This window comes from Monodon monoceros, unplaced genomic scaffold, assembly GCF_005190385.1.
Source record: "Monodon monoceros isolate NGI ecotype Baffin Bay Population unplaced genomic scaffold, NGI_Narwhal_1 Super_Scaffold_15, whole genome shotgun sequence".
In the NCBI taxonomy this organism is placed as follows: domain Eukaryota; kingdom Metazoa; phylum Chordata; class Mammalia; order Artiodactyla; family Monodontidae; genus Monodon; species Monodon monoceros.
Genome location: NW_021703771.1, coordinates 76,701,271 through 76,723,163, shown reverse-complemented (window position 1 = coordinate 76,723,163; position 21,893 = coordinate 76,701,271). Strand labels below are relative to the sequence as shown.

Here is a 21,893-nt window from a genome sequence, read left to right as displayed (position 1 = left end):
AATAAATAACGTACTATTTCTATTTCAGAACCTACAAGAAGAAAAGACTTTATTTTTGGTGAGAATCCTTAAAGATCTATAGAGCATCAGAGGGAAGCAAAAAGCACCCAACGTTCAATGGCTGGTGTACTCCATCATTTCTTCTGGTGCGGGGTGGGGTGGGGGGCTTGACAAATGTAACTTAAGAATTGTAGGTAAACAGAACAAATGAGAAATTACTGGAATAGGAGACAAAGCAACTGTTCATGGGACCAAATGAAAGCCATCATTAGAAACGGAAAAACACCAATGGTTTTATATATATGTGTATATATGTAAAACCCAAAGGAGAAACAAACAGCAAATAAATGAAAAAGCAAAAGCAAAAACGTAATAATAATAAATAAAACAGGAAACTTATCCCCAACTTTTCTGCTACTCAGTTTACCTTGGAGGCTAATCTGAACAGCATTATGCAGAGCCTACAAAACACATGACGGACACATTGTTTCTGGTTATACAAGTTAATGTTTTAAAATCCACCGACACTACTCTACATTTTGTGCAACTGAGAAATTCACTTCAGGCAAGTGACCAGTAAGTACTTCAGTATAAGCACTATCTATGCAGAATAGCAAATAGTGTGAAACAAAGCAATGCAAGCATTTACGTGGAATTCAGCTTGATGCTAAATCTGGCTTCATGCTTAACTGTATTCAAAGAGAACGGCCAAACTGCCAATGTATTTCTTTACAATATTTCTTATTTTACCATCATAAAGGCTAAGAGCTGTAACTATGAGCAATGTCAATTAGCCAAATTTCTCTTATTTTCTATCCAGTTTTAAAGAATATTTTATTATCTAAACTACCAACTTTCTATTTTTCTCTGTATGTGCATGAAAATAGACGTACAGAGAAAGAAAACTCTACGTATGACTTATGCAATAAATATACACAGATATTACACACATACTAATGAGACTGCATGATTTTTATATCAAAGTACATGCTTTTTTCAACCACATGGTTCTTTGTTGTTGTTATTACGAGTTAATAGAAAAATTCTGCAACAACTAAGCACATGCTGCTAATGATCCATGGTTTTAAGAATCTGTAGGTTAAAAAAATACAATTCCTAGAACACTGTTATCAAACAAATAAGTTTTATTGGCATCTAAAAACAAAATTCACCCAACATTGAAACGTACTTTAATATTTATGTTGTTTTCTTTTTTTCTTTTTTCTTTTTTACTCACTGCAGTATGAGGAACAAATCACAAACACTTACTTTGGAGAAACAGAGACCATAGTGTAGATTTTACAAAATCACTTTTTAAAATCTCTGTATTGTGCTCCTCAAATATCTAGAGCCAGTCTTTGCATAAAATATCACAGCTTTGTCTATTACCTTAAAATTCTGCAGCAGCCTAAAGATATGGATAAGATATACCACCGTTTGCTATTTTGAAATATATCTATTACCATATCCAACCTAATGGTAGTATCTAAAAAATTCTTTCTTCCATAGGAAGTCTCTGACAAGCTGTTATTCATTTCCTTGAAGTTAAAAGAATCTGGGGGCAACATTTATATTTTATCAGAAAAATAAAAAAATGTTTACCTACCATGTTCATATTAAGAACAATGTCTATACAAGTCAGTTGTACAATTATTTTAAGAGAAAGGTGAACATGAACATCAGATTAACTTAATTCTGGCAGACAAAAGTGAACAACTATGGTCCAGTCAGCCATTAATCTATTACAGAGAGATGACAACTTTACAAAATGTATCTTTTACCTACTGAGTGATGATTATGTCCCCTCAGTTTCTGTGCTTTCTACCACTGGTTCACTCTCTATATCAGCAACTGTGTCACTCTTCTCCTTGTTTATTTCACTTGAAGATGTCAGTTTTTCATAAAGTTCAGGATCACTCTGCGCTGGTAAAGGTGGTGGCTGAGCATGTCTCTCGGTATTTTCACCATTAACCTGAGGCACATTATCACCTTTTCGTTGAGAAGTGGCCCCTTCAAAAAAATCAAAAACCCGAGCATGAGGAGGGGGGACCCAGGTGTTTTGAATTCTATCTCGTCCAAAACGACTTCCATTAATTTCTCTGCAGAAATCAAAATCTCTGTCATCCCTATCCCTTTGCCTCTCCCAGGGTCTTCTGCGGTCATCAAAATCTCTGTGAACTTCTTGTCCAAATCCTCTGTTCCAAGGACCACTTCTAGGATCAAACCGATAGTTTCCAGACCGAAATCTACCTCTTTCTTCATGTAAGCCTTTTGGACCACCATAGACAGGCAGAACCCGATGCTCTCTCTCGTCAAAATCTCTATGCCCCCAGGGCTTCTCTGGAGTAAAGCCAAAGTGGTCTCTTCGACCAAGATGATCTATGCCTGGCCTCACAAGATTCTCTCTAATATCTACAGGAGGTCGTCCAAAATGATCTCTACCGTCTAATGGAGGCCTTCCAGGACCTTCTCTTGGATCTACAGGCCGTCCAACCACATCCCTAACATCCACCGGGGGAGGTCTACTAATGGTTTCCCTGGTTTCTATGGGAGGAAACCGGTAATCTCTATCTCCTTCCTGTTGAATGTTATCATTCCCAAGTGGTATCCTTTTTTCTGGATTAGCAACATTGTCTACACTTTGTCTTCCAGGAACTAGAAAAGGTCTTTCAGGTGGACTAAAAATATCTCCTGGAGCAAAAGGACCACGGGGTGGTGGATGAAGAGCTGAATCAAGCACCGCTGGGGGAGGGAGTCCCCGCTGAGGTGGAATTCCAGGCTGCATTAAAGGGAATCTTGGTCCAGGTGTCTGTGGTATTAGTCCTGGACGAATGTCTAACATTGGCATTGCAGGCATCCTTTGATTAGAAAGATTTAAAGGGGGTAAATTTTGAGGCCCAGCTGGTGGCTGTGTTCCCAAAAGTCCAGAAGTATTTGGAACACTGGGTGGCTGTACTCCCATAAGTCCGGAATTGTTAGGTATATTTGGGGGTAGCATGCCCAGAAGTCCAGAACTACTTGACACACTTGGTGGCTGTATTCCCAAAATTCCAGAGTTATTTAGAATATTTGGTGGCTGGGCTCCAATAATCCCAGAACTATTGGAAACATTAGATGGCCGGACTCCAAGAATTTCATTATTACTTGATACATTTGGTCTTTGGACTCCCAGAATTCCAGAATTGTTCGTCACATTTGGCGGCTGTCCTCCTAAAATCGCAGAGCCACCTGAAACATCATTTGGAATCACTAAAATGGAAAGAAGAAAAATAACACAATCATTCTGGTGTGAAAAGGAAACTATGTTTATAATTATTAATGCTATAAGTTCCAGCAGTTAGTTTAATCAGCTACTTGTATCCCCCCAAGAATCCACAGGTACACTAGATATTAAAAAATTAAAGCTAAAATTAATACCATACGTAGTGAAATTTAATATTAAAACGTAAGTGGGGCTGCTACCTAAAATCTTTATATGAAATCTTTTTAAGTTAAATAAAAATATCAGGTTTTATATTGATTCTCCACCTTTAACAAAAGTCTTTCTAAAGTACAAACAATTCTTAATATACTAACAGTGGTGCCATAAAAAAAGGACTTTGGTTCTGAAGATCCTAGGGGCAGGACAGGAATAAAGACACAGACGTAGAGAATGGACTTGAGGACACCGGGAGGGGGAAGGGTTAGCTGGGACGAAGTGAGAGAGTGGCATGGACATACACTACCGAATGTAGAACAGGTAGCTTAGTGGGAAGCAGCCACATAGCCCAGGGAGATCAGCTCGGTGCTTTGTGACCACCTAGAGGGGTGGGATAGGGAGGGTGGGAGGGAGACGCAAGAGGGAGGAGATATGGGGATATATGTATACGTATAGCTGATTCACTTTGTTATAAAGCAGAAACTAACACACCATTGTAAAGCAATTATACTCCAAGATGTCAAAGAAAAAAAAAAAAAAAAGATGTATAGTGTAGCCAAAAGAACACTGAGCTTGCAGGTTTAAAAAATCTAAAAAAGAGAGTTTAATTCCTGGCTCTGCTACTTAAAGCCTGTGTGTGGCATCATGCAAGTAAATAAACTACTTTACGGTTGCAGGAAGAAAAATAAAAAGGACTCACTGCTTTCGAAACTATATTTATCTTCTAGACCTAGCTGGGTATCTGGTAGTAGTTACTTATAACTAATACTTGTTTGTTTTAATCTTTCTGTAAGTATACATATTTTGTGCAATCTTATTTTGATAACACATTAAAACAGTTCCAATAGGCCAAAAACAGGAGGAGAAGGAGTCTTAACGGAAAGGTGTCAAAATCTATACTATCCTGAAGAGAATGCCAAATTTGTTTTTAACAGGAATTTTAGGAGATAAATGTTTTACACATTCATGGCACCTAAGAATTAAACACCAATATAGAGAAGTAGTGATTATGATTTAGCTATGTATCTCTGGGGATTTCTTTTTTCTTTTTACCTGATCTGGTGTTTTCACCAGAAGAAATCTGGTGGTCTATAAGATGAGGTACTTTTTCTTCAGGCTCTGCTTGTTTAGTTGGAGGATTAAAAACACTTCCAGCTGGCAGAGTGGAAGTAGCAAGACTGCTGGCAACAGAACCACCTGGCAAAACAAGGCTACCAAATCCAACATCTTTCACAGTTTCTGGAGTCATAGATAATGGCGGCTGCACTAAAGCTGTTTAAAGAAGGAGAATATATATTTCAGATTTAATTAGCTAATCAATTCATGTGCTAGGTAAAAATATTAAGTATGACCAACACTGGTCTTGCCAAAGTTTTAAATGACTTCCTATCCTCTTTCCCCAATTATTTGGTAAGACTGCTCAGTTAACATGACATACGTGAATTCTCTTCTGGTCCCTTTATTTCATTTATAATGAAAACTAACTTCTGGCAGCTTGAGTGTTTCACTTAATGGCATCTCTGTATCACCTAGCACATTATATAATAACTGATGCTCAAAATGACAAATGAGTCATCCTGAAGAAGCTAAATTATATTTAGAAAGCTTCATTTTTTAAAAATAGGGAAAAACAACAATTTTTAGAAATATTTTCAAGAGAAATGTTTAGTAAAATAAGGATCCATACTTAAGAACAAAATCCCAGCAATTAAAAAAAAATCATAATTTTTCAAGGATGCCAGTTATGGGAGTATCTAAATATAGAGAAATGATTGGCGAAAACCAACAAATATGAGAGTGAAAATCTGCCCAGTCCCGCTGAATCTGTAAGTACGAGGGTCTTTACATTCACTACCTTTTGTCAAATGAGGCAGGAAACTCATCAGGTGAGAACTACACATAAAAAGGTAAAACCATTTCCTTTTTATAAAGATATAAAAAAGGCATAAAGGGGGGCTTCCTTGGTGGTGCAGTGGTTGAGAGTCCGCCTGCCGATGCAGGGGACACGGGTTCGTGCCCCGGTCCGGGAAGATTCCACATCCCGCGGAGCGGCTGGGCCCGTGAGCCACGGCCGCTGAGCCTCAGCGTCCGGAGCCTGTGCTCCGCAACGGGAGAGGCCACACAGTGAGAGGCCCGCGTACCGCAAAAAAAAAAAAAAAAAGGCATAAAGAACGGGTAGAAAAACTCTTCTGTATATGTCACCTATATGTTAAAAAACTAAGCTAGAGGAGTATAAAAATCACACACAGAATTTCTAGTCAAATTTATTTCACAACACTACTAAATCATGTACTTTGGGATTTTAGAAACTTTTATCCTCACATTTAACTCTGGACTACCTAGACAAACTGTTAGCACAGAAAAGAGCTATAAAATTGGGATAAAAATCAACCGGGATCATGTATGGGAATTATGAGAATTAGATAAGACAGTGTGAACAATTAGGGAAGCAGCTGGCACACAGTGGTGTTTCTCCTTCTCCTTTAATTGACCCCCGGTTTTCCAAAATGAACAGTGTAAGGAGAAACAACTGGGAGGGAGGCTCTAAGTAAGGTGAGTCTCTGTGAATGGTGAATTCAGAAACAGCTTCTGAACACTTTTCTAATTTTCAGAAAGAATAAACAATTCTTCCTAATTAACCAACAGTAACACAAAAAGGATCCTAATGTTGTCTAAACACTGAAGGAGAGAAAAGAGTTTAAAAATGTAAGAAAAGTGGGTTATAACACCAAAACGTAAAACTGTATCATATACACTCTCTTTACAATAAAGTCCTTTGGTCTAGTATTAGGCCAAAAAGCTCTCAAAAACTGATGCAGTCATCTCAAAAGAATAGAGAAGTAACATGAAAGGCTCTTACTGTCCAAAAATGAACAAACTGAACTTCAAAAAGAAAGGTGAATGCAACCACTTGGAAGTAAAATCCATTAATCCATAAACACTACTAAAAGTGAAGGAGAAAAAAGTAGAGGGAAGGGAGTGGAGAAGGAGAAATAAGAGAAATCCTCCCCCACCTTCAGTCACTGGATATCACAGGTAATATCCATAGAACTCATTACTCTGAAAAATTGCACTTACAGGAAAGAATTTAGCATCTCCTGTACAACTGTACTTCAAGGTAACTAAATACTACTAGTTGATAAGAGAGTTTTTCTTTACAGAAAAAATCCCTGCTAAGAAATGTGGAAGGAATTACAAAATTCGGAAGGTCACCACTTTGCAACTAAGGAAAAGTAGATTCAGCAATAATAATCAAAAGATGAAACCATCTGATGAAAATCTGAAGGGCAACTTTTTTAAATGACCAGGTCCCACTATCTGAATGCTCTGATCCATTATGACATCATTAAAAGTGGGACGGGCTTCCCTGGTGGCGCAGTGGTTGAGAGTCCGCCTGCCGATGCAGGGGACACCGGTTCGTGCCCTGGTCCAGGAAGATCCCATATGCCGCGGAGCGGCTGGGCCCGTGAGCCATGGCCGCTGGGCCTGCGCGTCTGGAACCTGTGCTCCGCAATGGGAGAGGCCACAACAGTGAGAGGCCCGCGTACCGCAAAAAAAAAAAAAAAAAAAAAAAGTGGGACAAGAAGGCACTGCACAGGCTCCTGATGTGATATAATATCAAGTCCATAGCACCCCACTTGTTAAGTATTCTTACCAAAAAAGTTGAAGCATATTCTAAACAAGCCTATGGTGCTAAAAACTTTCTATTTGCAGGAGATTCAAGGAAGATACCACAAAGAAGCTAAAAAAACCAAACCCATTATTTGGGATCTTGCATACAGAAGTGAACTGCTTTTCAACAAGTCAAAGACATGAAGCATTTTTAAAAAGGGGGCTGTGGGTGGGGCTGCTCTAGATTAAGACATTTTATACACAAAACAAAAAACACAAATTTGATACAACAGAGCAAATCTGAACTGTCATATGATACTGTTAATTTGTTAGAAATCATTTAACCCAAAAAATGCATTTGTCTGAAAACTTCCATGAAAAAAAAATTAACAATAATTCACAAAAATGAGAACCAACACATTATCACTATCATAAAGAAAGAAAATTCTTAAAGTAGAAAACTCACATGTTGGTACTACTGGTGGAATAGTAGGTGGTGGTACAACAGGTGGTGGAACTGGAGGTGGCATGAAACCTACATGGAAAAAAAAAAGACCAAAAATAAAATAACAAAAAGTGTTACTTTCTTTTAAATCAAAGATTCCAACAGCTATAAATGAAATCCTACATTCTTAAAACAGTCATTACTACCTCATATTTATGAATATATTTTCCATTTAAAAAATTACTTTTATATACACTACCTTATTTGATCCTCCGTAAGCTAAGTAAAGCACAGAGAGCCCCATCATGAGCATATACTACTTATTTACTTGGCATGCTCTATGATGCTGTAAAATCAATGATTAAGTCAAGCCAGGCAACCTGTTTATATGTTAGCATGGTGACTGTACGGGAAGTTAAACATTGTATTTCAAGCGGCTGATACCATTGTATGCAATAATGTCATCTGTGAAATGTGCTGTTGTACTTCTCTGATGTATATGCTGTTTACCCACTATATCAGAATACTTTTATTAACCTTGGACGTTACTATATTTTATTTTGAGCACTGAAACAAATCTTAATCAAAAATAAGTAAGAAATAAATAAAATAAATTTAATATTGGCTGTTTTATGATTTTAAATATCATATGATCAAACTATAAACCTGCTTCCCTGCATTTTTAAAATACAGAGCTACCATTAAATTCCAATAGAAAATAGTGGCTAAGAATAACGGGAAAAAAAGATATGTGGTTTTCAACAAATGAATGCTAGATAAAGACTCTATAAAATCCATGTGGTATGGTTTTTGAAAAAATCATTTAAAAATACCTTCTGAGAAAAAATTTTAATTTTCAATCACAAATACAGATTTGTGATTGAAGATATTTGATGAGTAGTTTTCCAATATTTAAAATATTAAAAGATAAAGTTCTTATTAAAATCTGCATCAATTTCAAATTATGTATTAAACTGTAATTTTAAAAATTTACATTACATGACAAATTACAACCATTTTCAGACAATGAATTTACTTTTTGGCCTTGTTGACAGTTTTTAGGAACTCTATTCAATGATTAAGAACTTAAATTACAGAAGTCAATTCAGTACTTCTTTTCTATAGTACACAAATAAATCATGAAGTTCAAAAAAAAATAGTTCTGAAAAACAACATATATCGTTTGATCCCTTGTATTATCTCTCTCCTTTATTTGTCTAAACCTTCCACGATCTAATACGAAAAACTCTATCTCTAACCTATGTAAGCAATTATTTATATTTAATTGATATGTGTTAAGTAACCTATAGTTTTTACCTAGAAACAATGATTCAAGGAACTTCTGTTTATAATTTATTAGGTCAAAAAAAGTATTATGAATTCAATTACCATTTTAAGATATACTATAATTTCTAACGTCAAAATGGAAATCTAATGATTTTTAGGAGGACTAATCTATATAATTTAATGCATACTTTCTGATGAATGGGTGATAACTATAGAGAACTTTTATATAAAAACTTCAACATAAATTTTAAATCATCTTAAGGCATTTCAATGACTTTAAAGGATTCCATTTCTTTTCTGTCAGTGCTTCTTAAAGTGTGGTCCAGCAACAGTACGCATCAGCTGGGAACCTGTTCGCAATGCAACTGTCCTGCCCCACCTCAGTTCCACTGACTCAAAAGGAGGCTGGGCCAGCAATCTGTGCTTTAACGCGCCCTCCAAGTGACTCGCATGTAAGCTATGGTTGGAGAATCACTGCTCTACAGCGTTTAAACCTGGAAAAAGAACATTTTAAATGATATTCTAAATAGAGCTGAAACGATAAGACGAAAATTTCTTACCAGGAGGTGGTTGTGAAGGGTTAAAACTTGCGCGGAGAAAAGGCGGTGGAGGAATTGGACTGAATCCAGGAGGAGGAACTGGCATTGACACAGGAAATGCTGGTGGGACTAAACTAACTGTAGGCACTGCTGGAGCTACTGGAATCTTTTGTGGATAGAAAATAAAAAGTCCATGTATCATTTTATCCATCTGCAACGATTACATCTTAGGACAACCAAAGATAAATTATTTGTTTCTTTTATAGGAAAGTAACAAATATCATTATATTAAGTTGTTTTGGTTTTTTTTTTCTTCCTTTTTGTATTCTTATAAGTGAACTTACTTGAGGTAAAAGCAAGACAGTATTTTTCAACAAACAGTATATGTAGAGATTGTGAAATCTACCTTACATTCGAGTGATGTAAAGATGTGGGCACCTACTTCAACAGTGAATACCATGCTCAATTTTACACTGCCATCTCCTACTAAGTTTATAATACCTAGCTATATTATGCGATCTAATCACCATTAGGAAGCATGTCACTAACAGCTTTAAAATGGCTTGAATTTCTCATTGATTTGTTTTCTACTCTTAATCATAAATTCTTTTACTCATCCTAGGTACAACAATTCCCAAATATTTATCTGTATTATGGCATGGCTGTACCCCTCTCCTAAAGTTCACACTGTATCAATGGTCTATTCAACATCTCAACTTTGCTGTCTAGAAAGACACTTCAAACTTCACACGCATAAAACTGAACTCCCAACTGTCCTTCCCAAACCACACTTCCACAGTCTTTTTCATTCTCAGATAATGGTTAACTCCATCTTTCCAATTTCTCAGACCAAAAACTTTGCCTCTGCTCTTCCTCACAGCTCAAATCTAACCACGCGCACTGGCCACACCATGACAATACACCTAGGATCTGACGACTTCTCGTTGCCTTCACTGCCATCAGTCCAGTCTGAGCCACCATCATCTCTCACCTGGATTGCTGCAACTTTTAACTGGTCTCTTTGCTTTTATCAATGCCCAATATTCTATTCTCAAAATAGTTGCCAGTGTAATCCTTTAAAACTCTAAGCCAGACTGAGTCACTCCTTTCTTCAAAGTCCTCTAATGGCTCCCCATCTCAGAGTGAAAACCAAAGTCCCCCTAGAGGTCTCACTTACACTAAGTTGCCTCTCACTCACTTTATTCTTGTCCGCTTGTTATTGCAGGAACACACGAAACATGCTCCTGGCTGCAGGCCTTTGCACTGGCTGTTCCCTCTGCCTCTAACGCTTTCTTCAGATAGCCACATGACTAATTGCCTCAGCAACTTTAAGTTGTGGCTCAAATGTCTTGTTCTCAATTAAGTCTACCTCACCATTTTATTTAAAATTTTAAACACCTACCTAGGCACTCTTGATGACCCTTGTACTACCTTCTCCCCTCCACAGTATCTTATAAACTTATTAATTTTGTGTTTTCTGTCTCCCCTATTGAGAACAAACTCTCCGTAAGGGAAGGGATTTGTGTTTGTTGTTTTTTTCCCCACTGATGTATCCCTATTCCAGATGCCTAAAACAGTGAATGTCACAGAGTAGGCAATCAATAAATATTTGTTCAATAAATAAACATTTAAATATGAATTACACTTTTTCTAAAAGGAAAATTTCAAAAATGCTTATATTTAATATTAATATATTTTGGACAATTTCTTCCAAGTTTTATGAAGTAAAGATGTGAGTAAAAACAAAACTGTAAAACAACACATTAAACAATAAAAAAACACCCAGCACTAACCTGTAACATAGCAACAGGTGGAGGGAAAACCTCTGCCTGGGTTGTGACCACTGTCTCCTTTTCAACTGGAGGTGGGCTCTGAGTTGTCTGGACCGTCTCTTTAACGGGTTCTGAGCTTTTCACACTTTCCCACTCTAAACAAAATATTTGAAATTGATTTCCTCTGGATAGGTGCAATTTTTCATTTTATATGTACACATTTGTTTCATATCTGAATAGTCCTTCATCTACCTTGGCACATCTTTAAGATGTGTCCACAGCTGTCAGTGCCAACCTATTTGGTTCTGCTGAGATAAATGTGATTAGGGTACTAGGAGTTCAAAGCAGCATGACATGAGGCACAAATCAAAGACACTAAAATATTCAGTCTAGAGAAAACACTTAAAAGGGATATAACAGATACGTATCTCAAAGGCTGTCTGATTTAAGACAAACCAACCTTATTCTATATTTTGTCATAAGGCATAAGGGAAAAACAACAAGTATTAACCCAGTACAGAAAGATCTTTCTGAAAATACAAAAAAATGCAAAAATAGAACAAAGAGGCTCCAATGGTTCCTCCAGAGGTTCGCCTCCCTTAAAGCTCAAAGTCATGAGAATGACTAGTAAGACCACGTGACTTCGCCCCTCGGCACCTCTCTGACTTCATCTCCTACTACTCACTCCTCACTATGCTCAAGCCATACTGGTCTCAAGACTTTCTAACAGACTTGGCGCTTGCTGTTCTCTCTGTATGAAACACTCTTTCCCAGACAGCTGCATGTCTCACGCCTCTGAATACCACCTTCTCCATTAGACCCTCTTCAACCACTTAAAACTCCAATAGCTCTACACCCATACTGCCTATCCCCTTTCCCTGTTTTTTCTTCTTAGAACTTAACCAACACTGAAATACTACCTAGTTTATCTATCTTATTTATTATCCATTTTTTTCCCACTAGAACATGGGTTGGCAAACTCTTCCTATTTGTATTTTAGATTGTACGGGCCATGTGTTCTCTGTTACAATGACTCAACTGTTGCTGAATTTTAAAAAGTCATATACAATAGGTAAACACAACTGAGCATGGCTGTGTTTCAATAAAACTTTATTTACTGAACAGGCTGCCAGTAAGATTTGGCCCATGGGCTGTTGTCAACCCCTGTACTACAATGTGCACTCCAAGAGAGGAAGGATTTTTGTCTGTCTGTCTCACTGCTATAATCCCAGCTCCTAAAGTTATGCCTGGCACACAGTAGGAACTGAAATATTTTTTGAATGAATAAATGTTCTGGAGGAACATCCATCCAAAAAAGAGAGAGAAAGACAGCGAGAGAGAATGACAAGAAGAAAACAACTGAAAAAGTGTTTGAAAATATGTACATTGGCCTGAGAACAAAAATACTATTCTGAAAATTAGCTAATTTTGGTAGAAGAGTAGAAGAGCTAAGATATCAAGAAATAAGTATAACATATTTCAATTCTTTCCCAAGCATCCATTATTCTGTGAATTTATAACTGAAAAATTTTAAAACAAAAAGACAGATTTTTCAAAAGAACGGGCCGGATTATCACTTGGTTATAAACTTTCTAAAGCAGCATGAATCTGAACTACAGCTCTCTGAGATTCTATTCCTGGCATCCTCAACATAGATACTAATCAAAATAGTCTAGGAAGTTTTTTAAAGAAATTTCCTAAATCCCCAGTTCTCATTTAAACTCAAGTAACTGAAAAAATTAGTCTTTACAAGCCTCCATATATACAACGCTCTCAAAGACTGAAACTTTTTAAAAGACATATATAAAAATGCTACACTTAGAGTTTTAGGACACTATCTATATACTCTGACATTTATAAAATAGATCCCATTAAGTATACACATTGAACAGGGTAATGTTTCACTTTTTCCCCTCTTTTGCAGGATGGGGAAGAATCCAGGAAATAAACACAGTTCACCCCAACATGTAAAACTCTTATCAATTACAACCCCTTAAGCATATTTTTAAACAATAAAACTACCCACAGGGCTCTTACCAGTATTTACAGTTTCCTGATCAATCATGCCTCCTTCTGCAAAACCTTCCAAGTCATCCACTTTAACTTTTTCCCATGGTATATATGTTACTCCAAGATCCACATCCCAGAATTGCTTGTATTCTGTTTTTACACCTTTGTTTAAAGCCCAAGCAATCTATCAGGAATGAGGAGAGGAAAGAAGAAAGCTCATGTTTACTGTAAAAACAAGGTAAAACATACAAAATCATATGCTAACAATGCAAATATGAATAAAATTAGTTTTAAAAATCAGCTGGACAGGCAAAGCATCACTGCTGGAATAACAGTAGCCAACGAAATTTTTTCCATGTATTTTCTGATTTTGTTTGTAAAATAAAACCTGCATTAGATAGCAGTGGTGTTTATAATATGGGATTTATTTCCACGTCTTACTATGACCTTAAAACAACACATTTCCAGAAATAAACCAAATCTACTTTTCAGCATAAAAATGTCAACCTACATTAGCGATAATTAGAATAGCTAAACAAAATCTTGGTACTCCAAGAGACCAGTGACACTTTAGCTTACATAAACTCTCTGCCATAAAATGAGAAAGCACGGGCATATTAGCTCCCTTGAAAGTAATTTAAAAATTTTAATTCAGTTGCTAAAACTATGGAATAAATTAACTCCAAATAGCAGAAATAAAATGTAAATTAGTTATAAGAAGTAAAAATGGAAAAATACACAATAAATACTCAAAGACTAAGAGGAAACAAATATACATAAATAAACCCTTCACAAGGGCCTGAGTTGTATAAGACAAGATGTTAAAAAGGAGACATTAATAATATAATTAAGGGGTAGGATTAGGAAGCACTGGGAAGGAGTGAATGAAAGACAAACTTGTTAAAAATGAAAAAGTTCTGCTCATAAAATGGTGCCCGGGTTGACTAAGAATACTGTGCATGTGTGATTTTGAAGAACTGCTTGAATAAAGTTTTGGTTATTGTTTTACCTATAGCCAAACTCTATAATTTAACAATACTAAAATAATGAATTTCTATCAAGGTTTGCCTATAACATTAAAGAAGAAGATGAATTAAATACAGGAAACATTCTAACAATCCAATAAAATAAGAGCACGTGCCCCCAATCTCACCTTAATGACCTTGGACCCAATTTTATATGACCCGGAACTAAGTTTCTGAAGAGCCCGAAATGCATCTTGTCGATGAACCATGCAGACATAAGCACAGCCCCTGGGAGGAATCATCTATTAAAAAAATTATTTTCTTTAGAAAGGGTGTAATGAGGAGGGCAAGTCATTACTGGCATTTTATAGTTTTAATGGAACAGAACATTGATTATTAATACTGAATTGTTTCCCCTTTTCTTCTTCCAGCTATCCGTTTATTGGTAAAATTCAAGCACAATCAGTTGAAAAAAACAAATTCAGAAGCTAGTTGGGTCTCATTCTAAGCCATGATATATGTGAAATCTTGAATATCACGTGTCAACTAAAGCTTTAACACACAATGAAGAGCTATTAAAACAATGTATAGACGTGTATATAATACCACCAGATAAAAGGAAAACAATACTGTATGGCCAACATATTTGAAGGCATACAATTTATTTACAGTAGTATTTAAATTTTGCCAAATGTTATGTTGAGTAATGTGAGAAGGATTTTTGTTTTGGGGAAGTATCTTATCCTTAATATAAAGTCCAAAATCTACAACAAATAATAAAACTAAAGCTTTTCAATTTTATAAAACTTAACTTTGTCCAAGTACTTCTGGACAAAGATTTTAATATGAATAAGAAGATAGCCTCAGTGTAAGGATCTCAAGAGGTTTATTTACAAAGCATTTAACTACTCTATAAACTACCAGATCATAAAATTATCTTTAATGTATTAACTTAGAAAAATACACAGAGCATTTCAGTTTCTTTATGAAGAACTCAAAAGGTATTCTATCACTTTGTTAGTACTTAATACCTAATAAGCTCTCGCTGTCAAAGTAACGCTTCCCTCAGCCTTGCTAACAGCTGTCATTTTAATACCAAATTTCTCGAAAGAGAAGTCTATCCGACCCCTTATATAATTCATCTCTTGCAATGTAGATCCAACCCCTTACCAACCCACCGAAAATATTTTCTTCGAGCTAATGACCTACTAAATGCTAAATCTAATGGACTTTTCTCAGTCTTCAAACTCCCCCAAAACGAAGTGAAAGGTTTATAAATCTTCCATTAATTTTTCAAATCCTGGATTTTATCACTAGCCATTCAGTACACTTCAGTTCACAAAATAACTTAGTGCCTATTACTTTTAAGTACTACACTCTTAAAAGGTAATACAGAAGAAGAGGGAGACAAGGCAAACTAATGTCCAAATGACTGTGGTATAAGAAAGACTACAAACGTCATAAGCAACGTGAAAATACAAAATGCTACTTGGATTCGGGATCTGTTCAGAGCAGTGATTCCTGGCTTTGCATCAAAATCACCTGCGTAATTACGGCACTTTGATAAGAATCTAAAGGTACTGATAATGGGCATCCCTATATGGGCATCCCTATTTTTTCAAATGTCAACCCATTTCTGATATGCAGCTAGAGCTGAGAACCACTAGTTTAAAGGCAGAGGAAAATCAGAAAAAATTTCAGAGGTTATATGATCACAGACTCAGAGATTACTTATGTTCTGACAGGTGAAATTTAAAAAGACGAAAAGAGAAGCCTACAACACTTTCACGGTGTAAAAAGAGGAATCTGAAATACCTAAGTTGAAACACTCAGCCAATTACCTATTAATTAACCAATCAATCAGCTACTTATTATCTGTGTAACTTAGACAAATCATTTAGATTCCTCACTGGTAAAATAACAATATTTGAATTACTTAACCAGCTTCTTGTGAGGCTCCAATGAGATCATACATAGTTGAAAGTAAAATACAAAATGGTCAAATTCAATTTAAATAAAGAGTGCTGTTATTAATACCAAAAAGTCAAGTTTGGCCATATAAGGAATGTTGAGAATATAAGGAATCTAAGACTAGAAAGGAAAACCAGCCAATTTCCTGGTAAATAATGATAAAAAGGTCCAATAGACATAAAAGTATAATAACAGTGAATAAAATCAGAGAGTTAAGGAATAAGACTCCTCAAATGACTATTCCATTATCTTTAGCCTCAAGGAAAAACAATAGCCCTGCAGGAGGAAGAAAATACTCAAAGGTGGAGACTGGGTACACTGAAAGAATCAAGCTGAGGAGTGATAGAGCTATGCTGTGGCCACACAGGTTTTCTTGCCTCAGGTTTGCTCTGAGAGGAAGAGAAGGGGAAGGGGTGGGAAGAGGCTGGCAAAAGACTGGGACCTCAAGTCCAGTTGTGTCTCCACCATTACCTATGTGCTCATGTGCAGGTGATTACAATTCTAACTCAGTTTCTTCACTTTCATTAAAAAAGAAATTAAACAATATCACACATACAGTTCCTGCTAACTCAAACATTCGATGTTTTTAGGAATCAAGTGCTATTACATTGCTATAAAACTCCTAAGAATATTTTGTTAGACTTCCATTTAAAAAAGGAAAACTAATTAAGCAAAGAGATAAACAACAGCAGAGTAAACATAAAAACGATTAGAGTCAAACAATCCTTTTAAAATTTGATTAAAGGCAGATACTGTTGGGCTAATTAGGAACCAAAGTGACTCTGAAAACTCCCTATTTTTTTTTTTAACTTTAAATTATTTAAGAACTGATACTTACATTAATGGATTCAATCTGTCCAAACTCTTCAAACAGGTTGGTTAAATCTTGCTGTGTTGCCTTCTTGTCTACCTGACCAACCCACAGAGTAGTGCTACATACTGTCAAGATATAAGAGACAAATAACCCAAATCACATAGACAGTTACTTCTTTCAAGTAGCTGAGGAAAAAACACTAGTAACAATAATTAAAATTTCAGATAGTATATTTTAAATACTTGTTAACGGACATTTTTATGTTATGTTTAAAATCAACTAAAATACCAGGTACCCATTCACATCTATGCCAAGTCAACTTCTTGCATTATCACCTGTTCTCAAGCGTGGCAGCACACATCAATCACCTGTGGATATCTAGAACCCACTCTAAAAGATGATGGAAGGTATGGGGTATGACAGATCAGGAACTGGGAGTTTTAAAATTCTGTAGGTGATTCTAATGTGCAACAAAGCTTCAAAACCACTTCTCATTGCAATCATATCTGTGTACCTTTTAAGTATCTTTCTGTGCTGGAATGATTAAATGGATGTTTCTCCTAAATCAACAGTTAAATCTTACTCTTAAGGAAAGAATAATTATATACAAAAAATATATATACAAAAAGGAAAAGGCTAATTTAGAACTCATTATCATGAAAGACTTAGGGATACTTAAGGGCTGGAAGCCACTTCCCTTTAAGAAATAAATGCTACACATGAGACATCTTGCCTACTTTGAGCTGCACTGTTCATGTCTCCATGAACATCTCCTTTTCCTGAAAACACTGACTTTAAAAATATTTACAGCTGATATAGTTGCAGAGTTTTAATATATTTGGATTTATGTCAATATCATTAAAAAAAAGTCTCCAGCTTTTGGGTTATCTTTCATCTACAACACAGCCTAGAGCAGGTTTTACTCTAGAGCTAAGATGTGGCCATTGCAATGTGGGTTTCACATTACATTCTACTGAATGTGGGTTTCAATCAGGTCTCCATCTCTCTACTCTGGCTGGTCAGAACTTGAACGTCTTCCAGGCCTGTGTGAGCTTTAGGAACCTGTTCAGCTAACAGATGCCTGGAAATTGCTCTTTCCCTGCTCTTTGCTCTTTGCCTCATGCAGTCTTACCCTGTGCATAAATAACTTAATAGTCAACCAAAGTCTCAAAGGGCAACATATTAGTTTTCTTTTGCTGCTGTAACAAAACACCACAAACTTAGTACCTTAAAACACAAAAAGGTATTCTCTTACAGCTCTGGTGGTCTAAAATGAGTCAACAAGGCTGCATTCCTTCTGGAGGCCCTAGGAGAGGATTTGTTTCTTTGCCTTTGCTAGCTTCTACAAGCTATCTGCATTCCTCAGCTCATGATCCCAACCCTCCATCTTCAAAGCCAACAGTGTAGCATTTACCAATCTCTTTCTCCTTTCCACGTTCACATCACCTTTTCTCTCTGACCCTCTCCTCTTGTTTCCCTCTTATTAGGACCCTTGGATTACACTGGGCCCTTCTGGATAATCCAAGTTAATCTCCCCATCTCAAGATCCTCATTAATCAGATATACAAATGTAAGGTAACATATTTACAAGCTCCAGTGATTTGGACATGGACATCTCTGGGTGACCACTATTCAACCTACCACCAACCCTTAACAAATTTCTGGACCTCTTTCACTGAACAGTTCCCATCTCTTCATTACTCTGTTCTACATATTATAGCTGCCTTAATCTCCCCAAAATCTGTTCCATGTTTCCCCTATTCTTTTGATATTGTCTCTCTACAAATTTTTCCCATGGACAACTCCATTTTCCCCCCCCAGAAAGTAATGAGTCTCCTCCATCCCATGAGAAGGGGACACTTGATTCTTAGAATGTTACTGTTTGTTGATGCTTCACAGCCCCTGGACTACTCATGAAAACTCATGTTCTAAGAACCAGTGGGGAGAGAAACACTACCACATGTGTTTAAAATGTGTTGGGACCACATCAAATTGTTATTGCTTCTCAGTAGAGTTTTGAGGTAAAAGACAAGATATACTTCTCACTGTATTTTCTTATGTCCTTTCTAAATTTTTTAATTGTGTGTTTTACCCATGAAAATAAAACAGCAACAGAAAATAAATTCCACGGTCAATAACTATGTAAACGGTGGCAACGAAACATGACAAGTTAGGTAAGGAACTAAACGAGAAACTCCACGTAAAAGCCCATCATAAAAATCGTTATTCTAAATGTCCTAACAGTAATCCTGGGAGGAGGCATAGTTGAGATTTTACGATCAGACTTTTGACATTATTTATCAGACAGCACGAAAATGTTTGAATTTTGTCCCTCACCCTAAGGGATAAATAGAAACTTTCAGAGTTAGGAATGTCAACATTACTAAATTAACAATGGCTCTCATAATCAGGTAAGATTCTGGAAAGATAGCCAAGGCTTGTTCAAATGGCTAGAATTTAGTAAGATGGCTGTCGCCTTTAATCCTAAGCCTCGATTTCTAGGATGCTTCAGCATTATAAATTTTACCAGTTATTCATCTATCTCCATGGCAGAAGGAGTTTATTTGGATACATTCAGAAATTAGATAACCTGATCAGTGTTCCGCTCTTGGCGAAGAATGACAATTTACTTCGTTTTATGTACTTTATCCATCTGCAGTCTGTTGATTCACCTTAAAAGTCATAACCCGCTAAGAATCGTTTAGGCAGAATTTGGCACTAATTACAACTTATTTTCCTAGACCTCACATGCCTACCAAGTCAACTCTCCTGCAGCACTCTCCCAAAACAAACTCCCACTACTACCAAATGTGTTCTTATCATACATTATAGATTAACATATAAAGGAGAGAAAGTTTTTACGAGATAAATCTCTCCTTCAGTACTGATCCAGTAAGTTTATAATTAGCTTTAAAATCTGCATGCTTTCTATAATAATTACTCCTACAGACCTAGTGTTCATAATTGGTTAGGACACTGTGCATAGAAGTCACGGTGTCCATGAAACAGACACGAGGCCTAGGACACTTTATAAATCATTAATCAAGTCATATTTTCTAACTAGCATTAAAAAAAAAAAACTCTCAATGACTTTAGTACTTGAGTAGAAACTGCTATTCCTTTTCCTTTTCTCCTCTATCACATTACAAAACCCAAAAATGTAATTACTCATATACCAAACCAGTTATTTAACCTCTTAGTCTGAAAATAAGGTTGGGAGACGTTGTAACAGATACTGTTTTCTCAATGTTATTGAAACCAAAGCTTGTACGTCACTTACCACTTAATGTTTTAGATCTAATTGGAGGCAATCCCTTCTTCTGTCGTTCTTTCTCCCTTTCTCTAGCTCTTCTTTCACTTGAGTATGAACGTGATGATTTCCTTTTTCTTTCTCTAGAGCGAGAGCGTGATCGCTTTCTGTGTTTACGCTTTCGAGAACCAGATCGTGACCTAGACCTTCGTTTTCTTGGTGATCTACAAAAAAAATCTTGTTTTACTTCTAATGACAAAGTTATTCTTCTTTCGAATTTCTCACTTGTAGGTGGGGCGGGGGTGAGACTGTCTGGTATTTAGCTACCTTTTAAAAAACATTCAAGCATAATCAAGTATCAAACATGTATTTTCTCAAATCTCTATACTGCTTAGGTCCACACTAGTCACAGATGTTTGTTTGCAATGACTCTTACTGAATCACAACCACAAGGAAGAGTAAGAGAAAGAGATTCTAGCAAGGCCTCACTTTCTCTTAGGGTCTTCCAACTCTTTTTTCAAACAAGAGTCAAGAACAGGGATGAAAGATGGAAGAAAACAAAAAGATTCTTTAGGTGACAAAGATGTTACATTCTTAAAATTAAGAAACAAAGAATGTTTTCAACAGAACATTAGGCCACTATACAATTCTGTTTACAAGTTTTCAATTTCTAAAATCTCCTGTGCTTGACTTTACAATATAATGTGATACTGAAATACTGTTTCTTTTTTCCTGTCAGTCATATGCCATTGAACTCTCTTCAAAATACTTAGTAGGGAGGTGTTGCTAAGACAAATAAAGAAGTTGCTAAGACAAAGAAGTTTCAGCACTAACACTGTAATTCACTGTAGAGAGGTCAGCTTAGAGAAAGATGAACTGACAGGCTCTCATCTGCAAGAGGCAAATACAAGTAAGTTCTTGAAACACGTAAGAAATGACTGAAAAAGTCATCAAGGATACTGCCTCTCTTCCAGCATTCGCTGTTCAGATTTTCTGGGTATTTGTGTGTAGAAAATAGGGCATTAAAATGTTAAAGATTAATGACTTTAAGTTTTAAGACAGTTTATAGCAAAAACAATATACACATGCTACAAGAAAATTTACCAGGTTAAGAATAAGGCACCTCCAACTCAAATCTGAATGAGCATGCACATTAATGAGCCTCAGCCACGTTGAACAGCCCACAAAGAAAACCATTTCTAGGATATGTTTTGTAACAGTCTGATATGCTTAATGTTTATAAAAATAATTTTTGTAGTTTTATTTTTATAATCATTTTTGGTATTATGAGATGAAATGGAATGTGAGAAATACAATGGAGTTTCTAACACTGTTCCTCTACAGCTTGATTTGAGTGTTGTTCAGAGGCAATAATACCCTAAGCTGACTATCATGATGTTATTAACTAAAACCAGATATAACCCCAAATCCAAGTCTCAGGATACTGCCGTGACTCATGCAAATTACTCAAATGGCCACAGCCACACCCAATTAAAAACAGAACACATATTTTCTGTTTTTTGAAGTTCTGAATTACTTCTTCCTGAGAGAATGTCACTCTCAGAAAACATTTTCTTTAATTTTGATGCAAAGAAATAAAGGATGCAAAAAAGTAAAGCCAACAATTTAAATGTTCGCACACAGCTATTCTTAAATAGTATTGTAGAACCTTGAACGAGATCGTGAATGCGTTCTTGATCTTGAGCGAACAGCCACTTTCTTTGCTTCCTGTTCAAAGATCTCCTCTTCTACTCCATCTTGCCCTTCATCTATATCCATATCCTTGAAAGTCAAAAGAACAGCAGACAAA

At 36.2% G+C, this 21,893-nt stretch overlaps 1 protein-coding gene across 3 annotated transcripts in view; it reads right to left on the bottom strand.

Annotated features, from left to right (window-relative positions):
- The window catches only part of SCAF8 (SR-related CTD associated factor 8), a 182,558-nt gene that overhangs the window by 103,512 nt on the left and 57,153 nt on the right, over positions 1–21,893 (bottom strand). For 2 of the 3 annotated variants that reach the window (XM_029223842.1, XM_029223843.1), the window contains 10 exons: positions 21,753–21,865; positions 20,114–20,307; positions 16,858–16,958; positions 14,237–14,350; positions 13,111–13,267; positions 11,095–11,228; positions 9,323–9,467; positions 7,497–7,565; positions 4,472–4,690; positions 1,128–3,249 (listed from right to left, as the gene is read on the bottom strand). In XM_029223842.1, the coding sequence (XP_029079675.1) occupies positions 1,796–3,249; positions 4,472–4,690; positions 7,497–7,565; positions 9,323–9,467; positions 11,095–11,228; positions 13,111–13,267; positions 14,237–14,350; positions 16,858–16,958; positions 20,114–20,307; positions 21,753–21,865 (2,700 nt within the window). In that variant the 3' untranslated portion in view covers positions 1,128–1,795. Of the gene's footprint in view, positions 1–1,127; positions 3,250–4,471; positions 4,691–7,496; positions 7,566–9,322; positions 9,468–11,094; positions 11,229–13,110; positions 13,268–14,236; positions 14,351–16,857; positions 16,959–20,113; positions 20,308–21,752; positions 21,866–21,893 lie in introns of those variants that run through there. The other variant, XR_003793708.1, reaches the window with a different exon arrangement.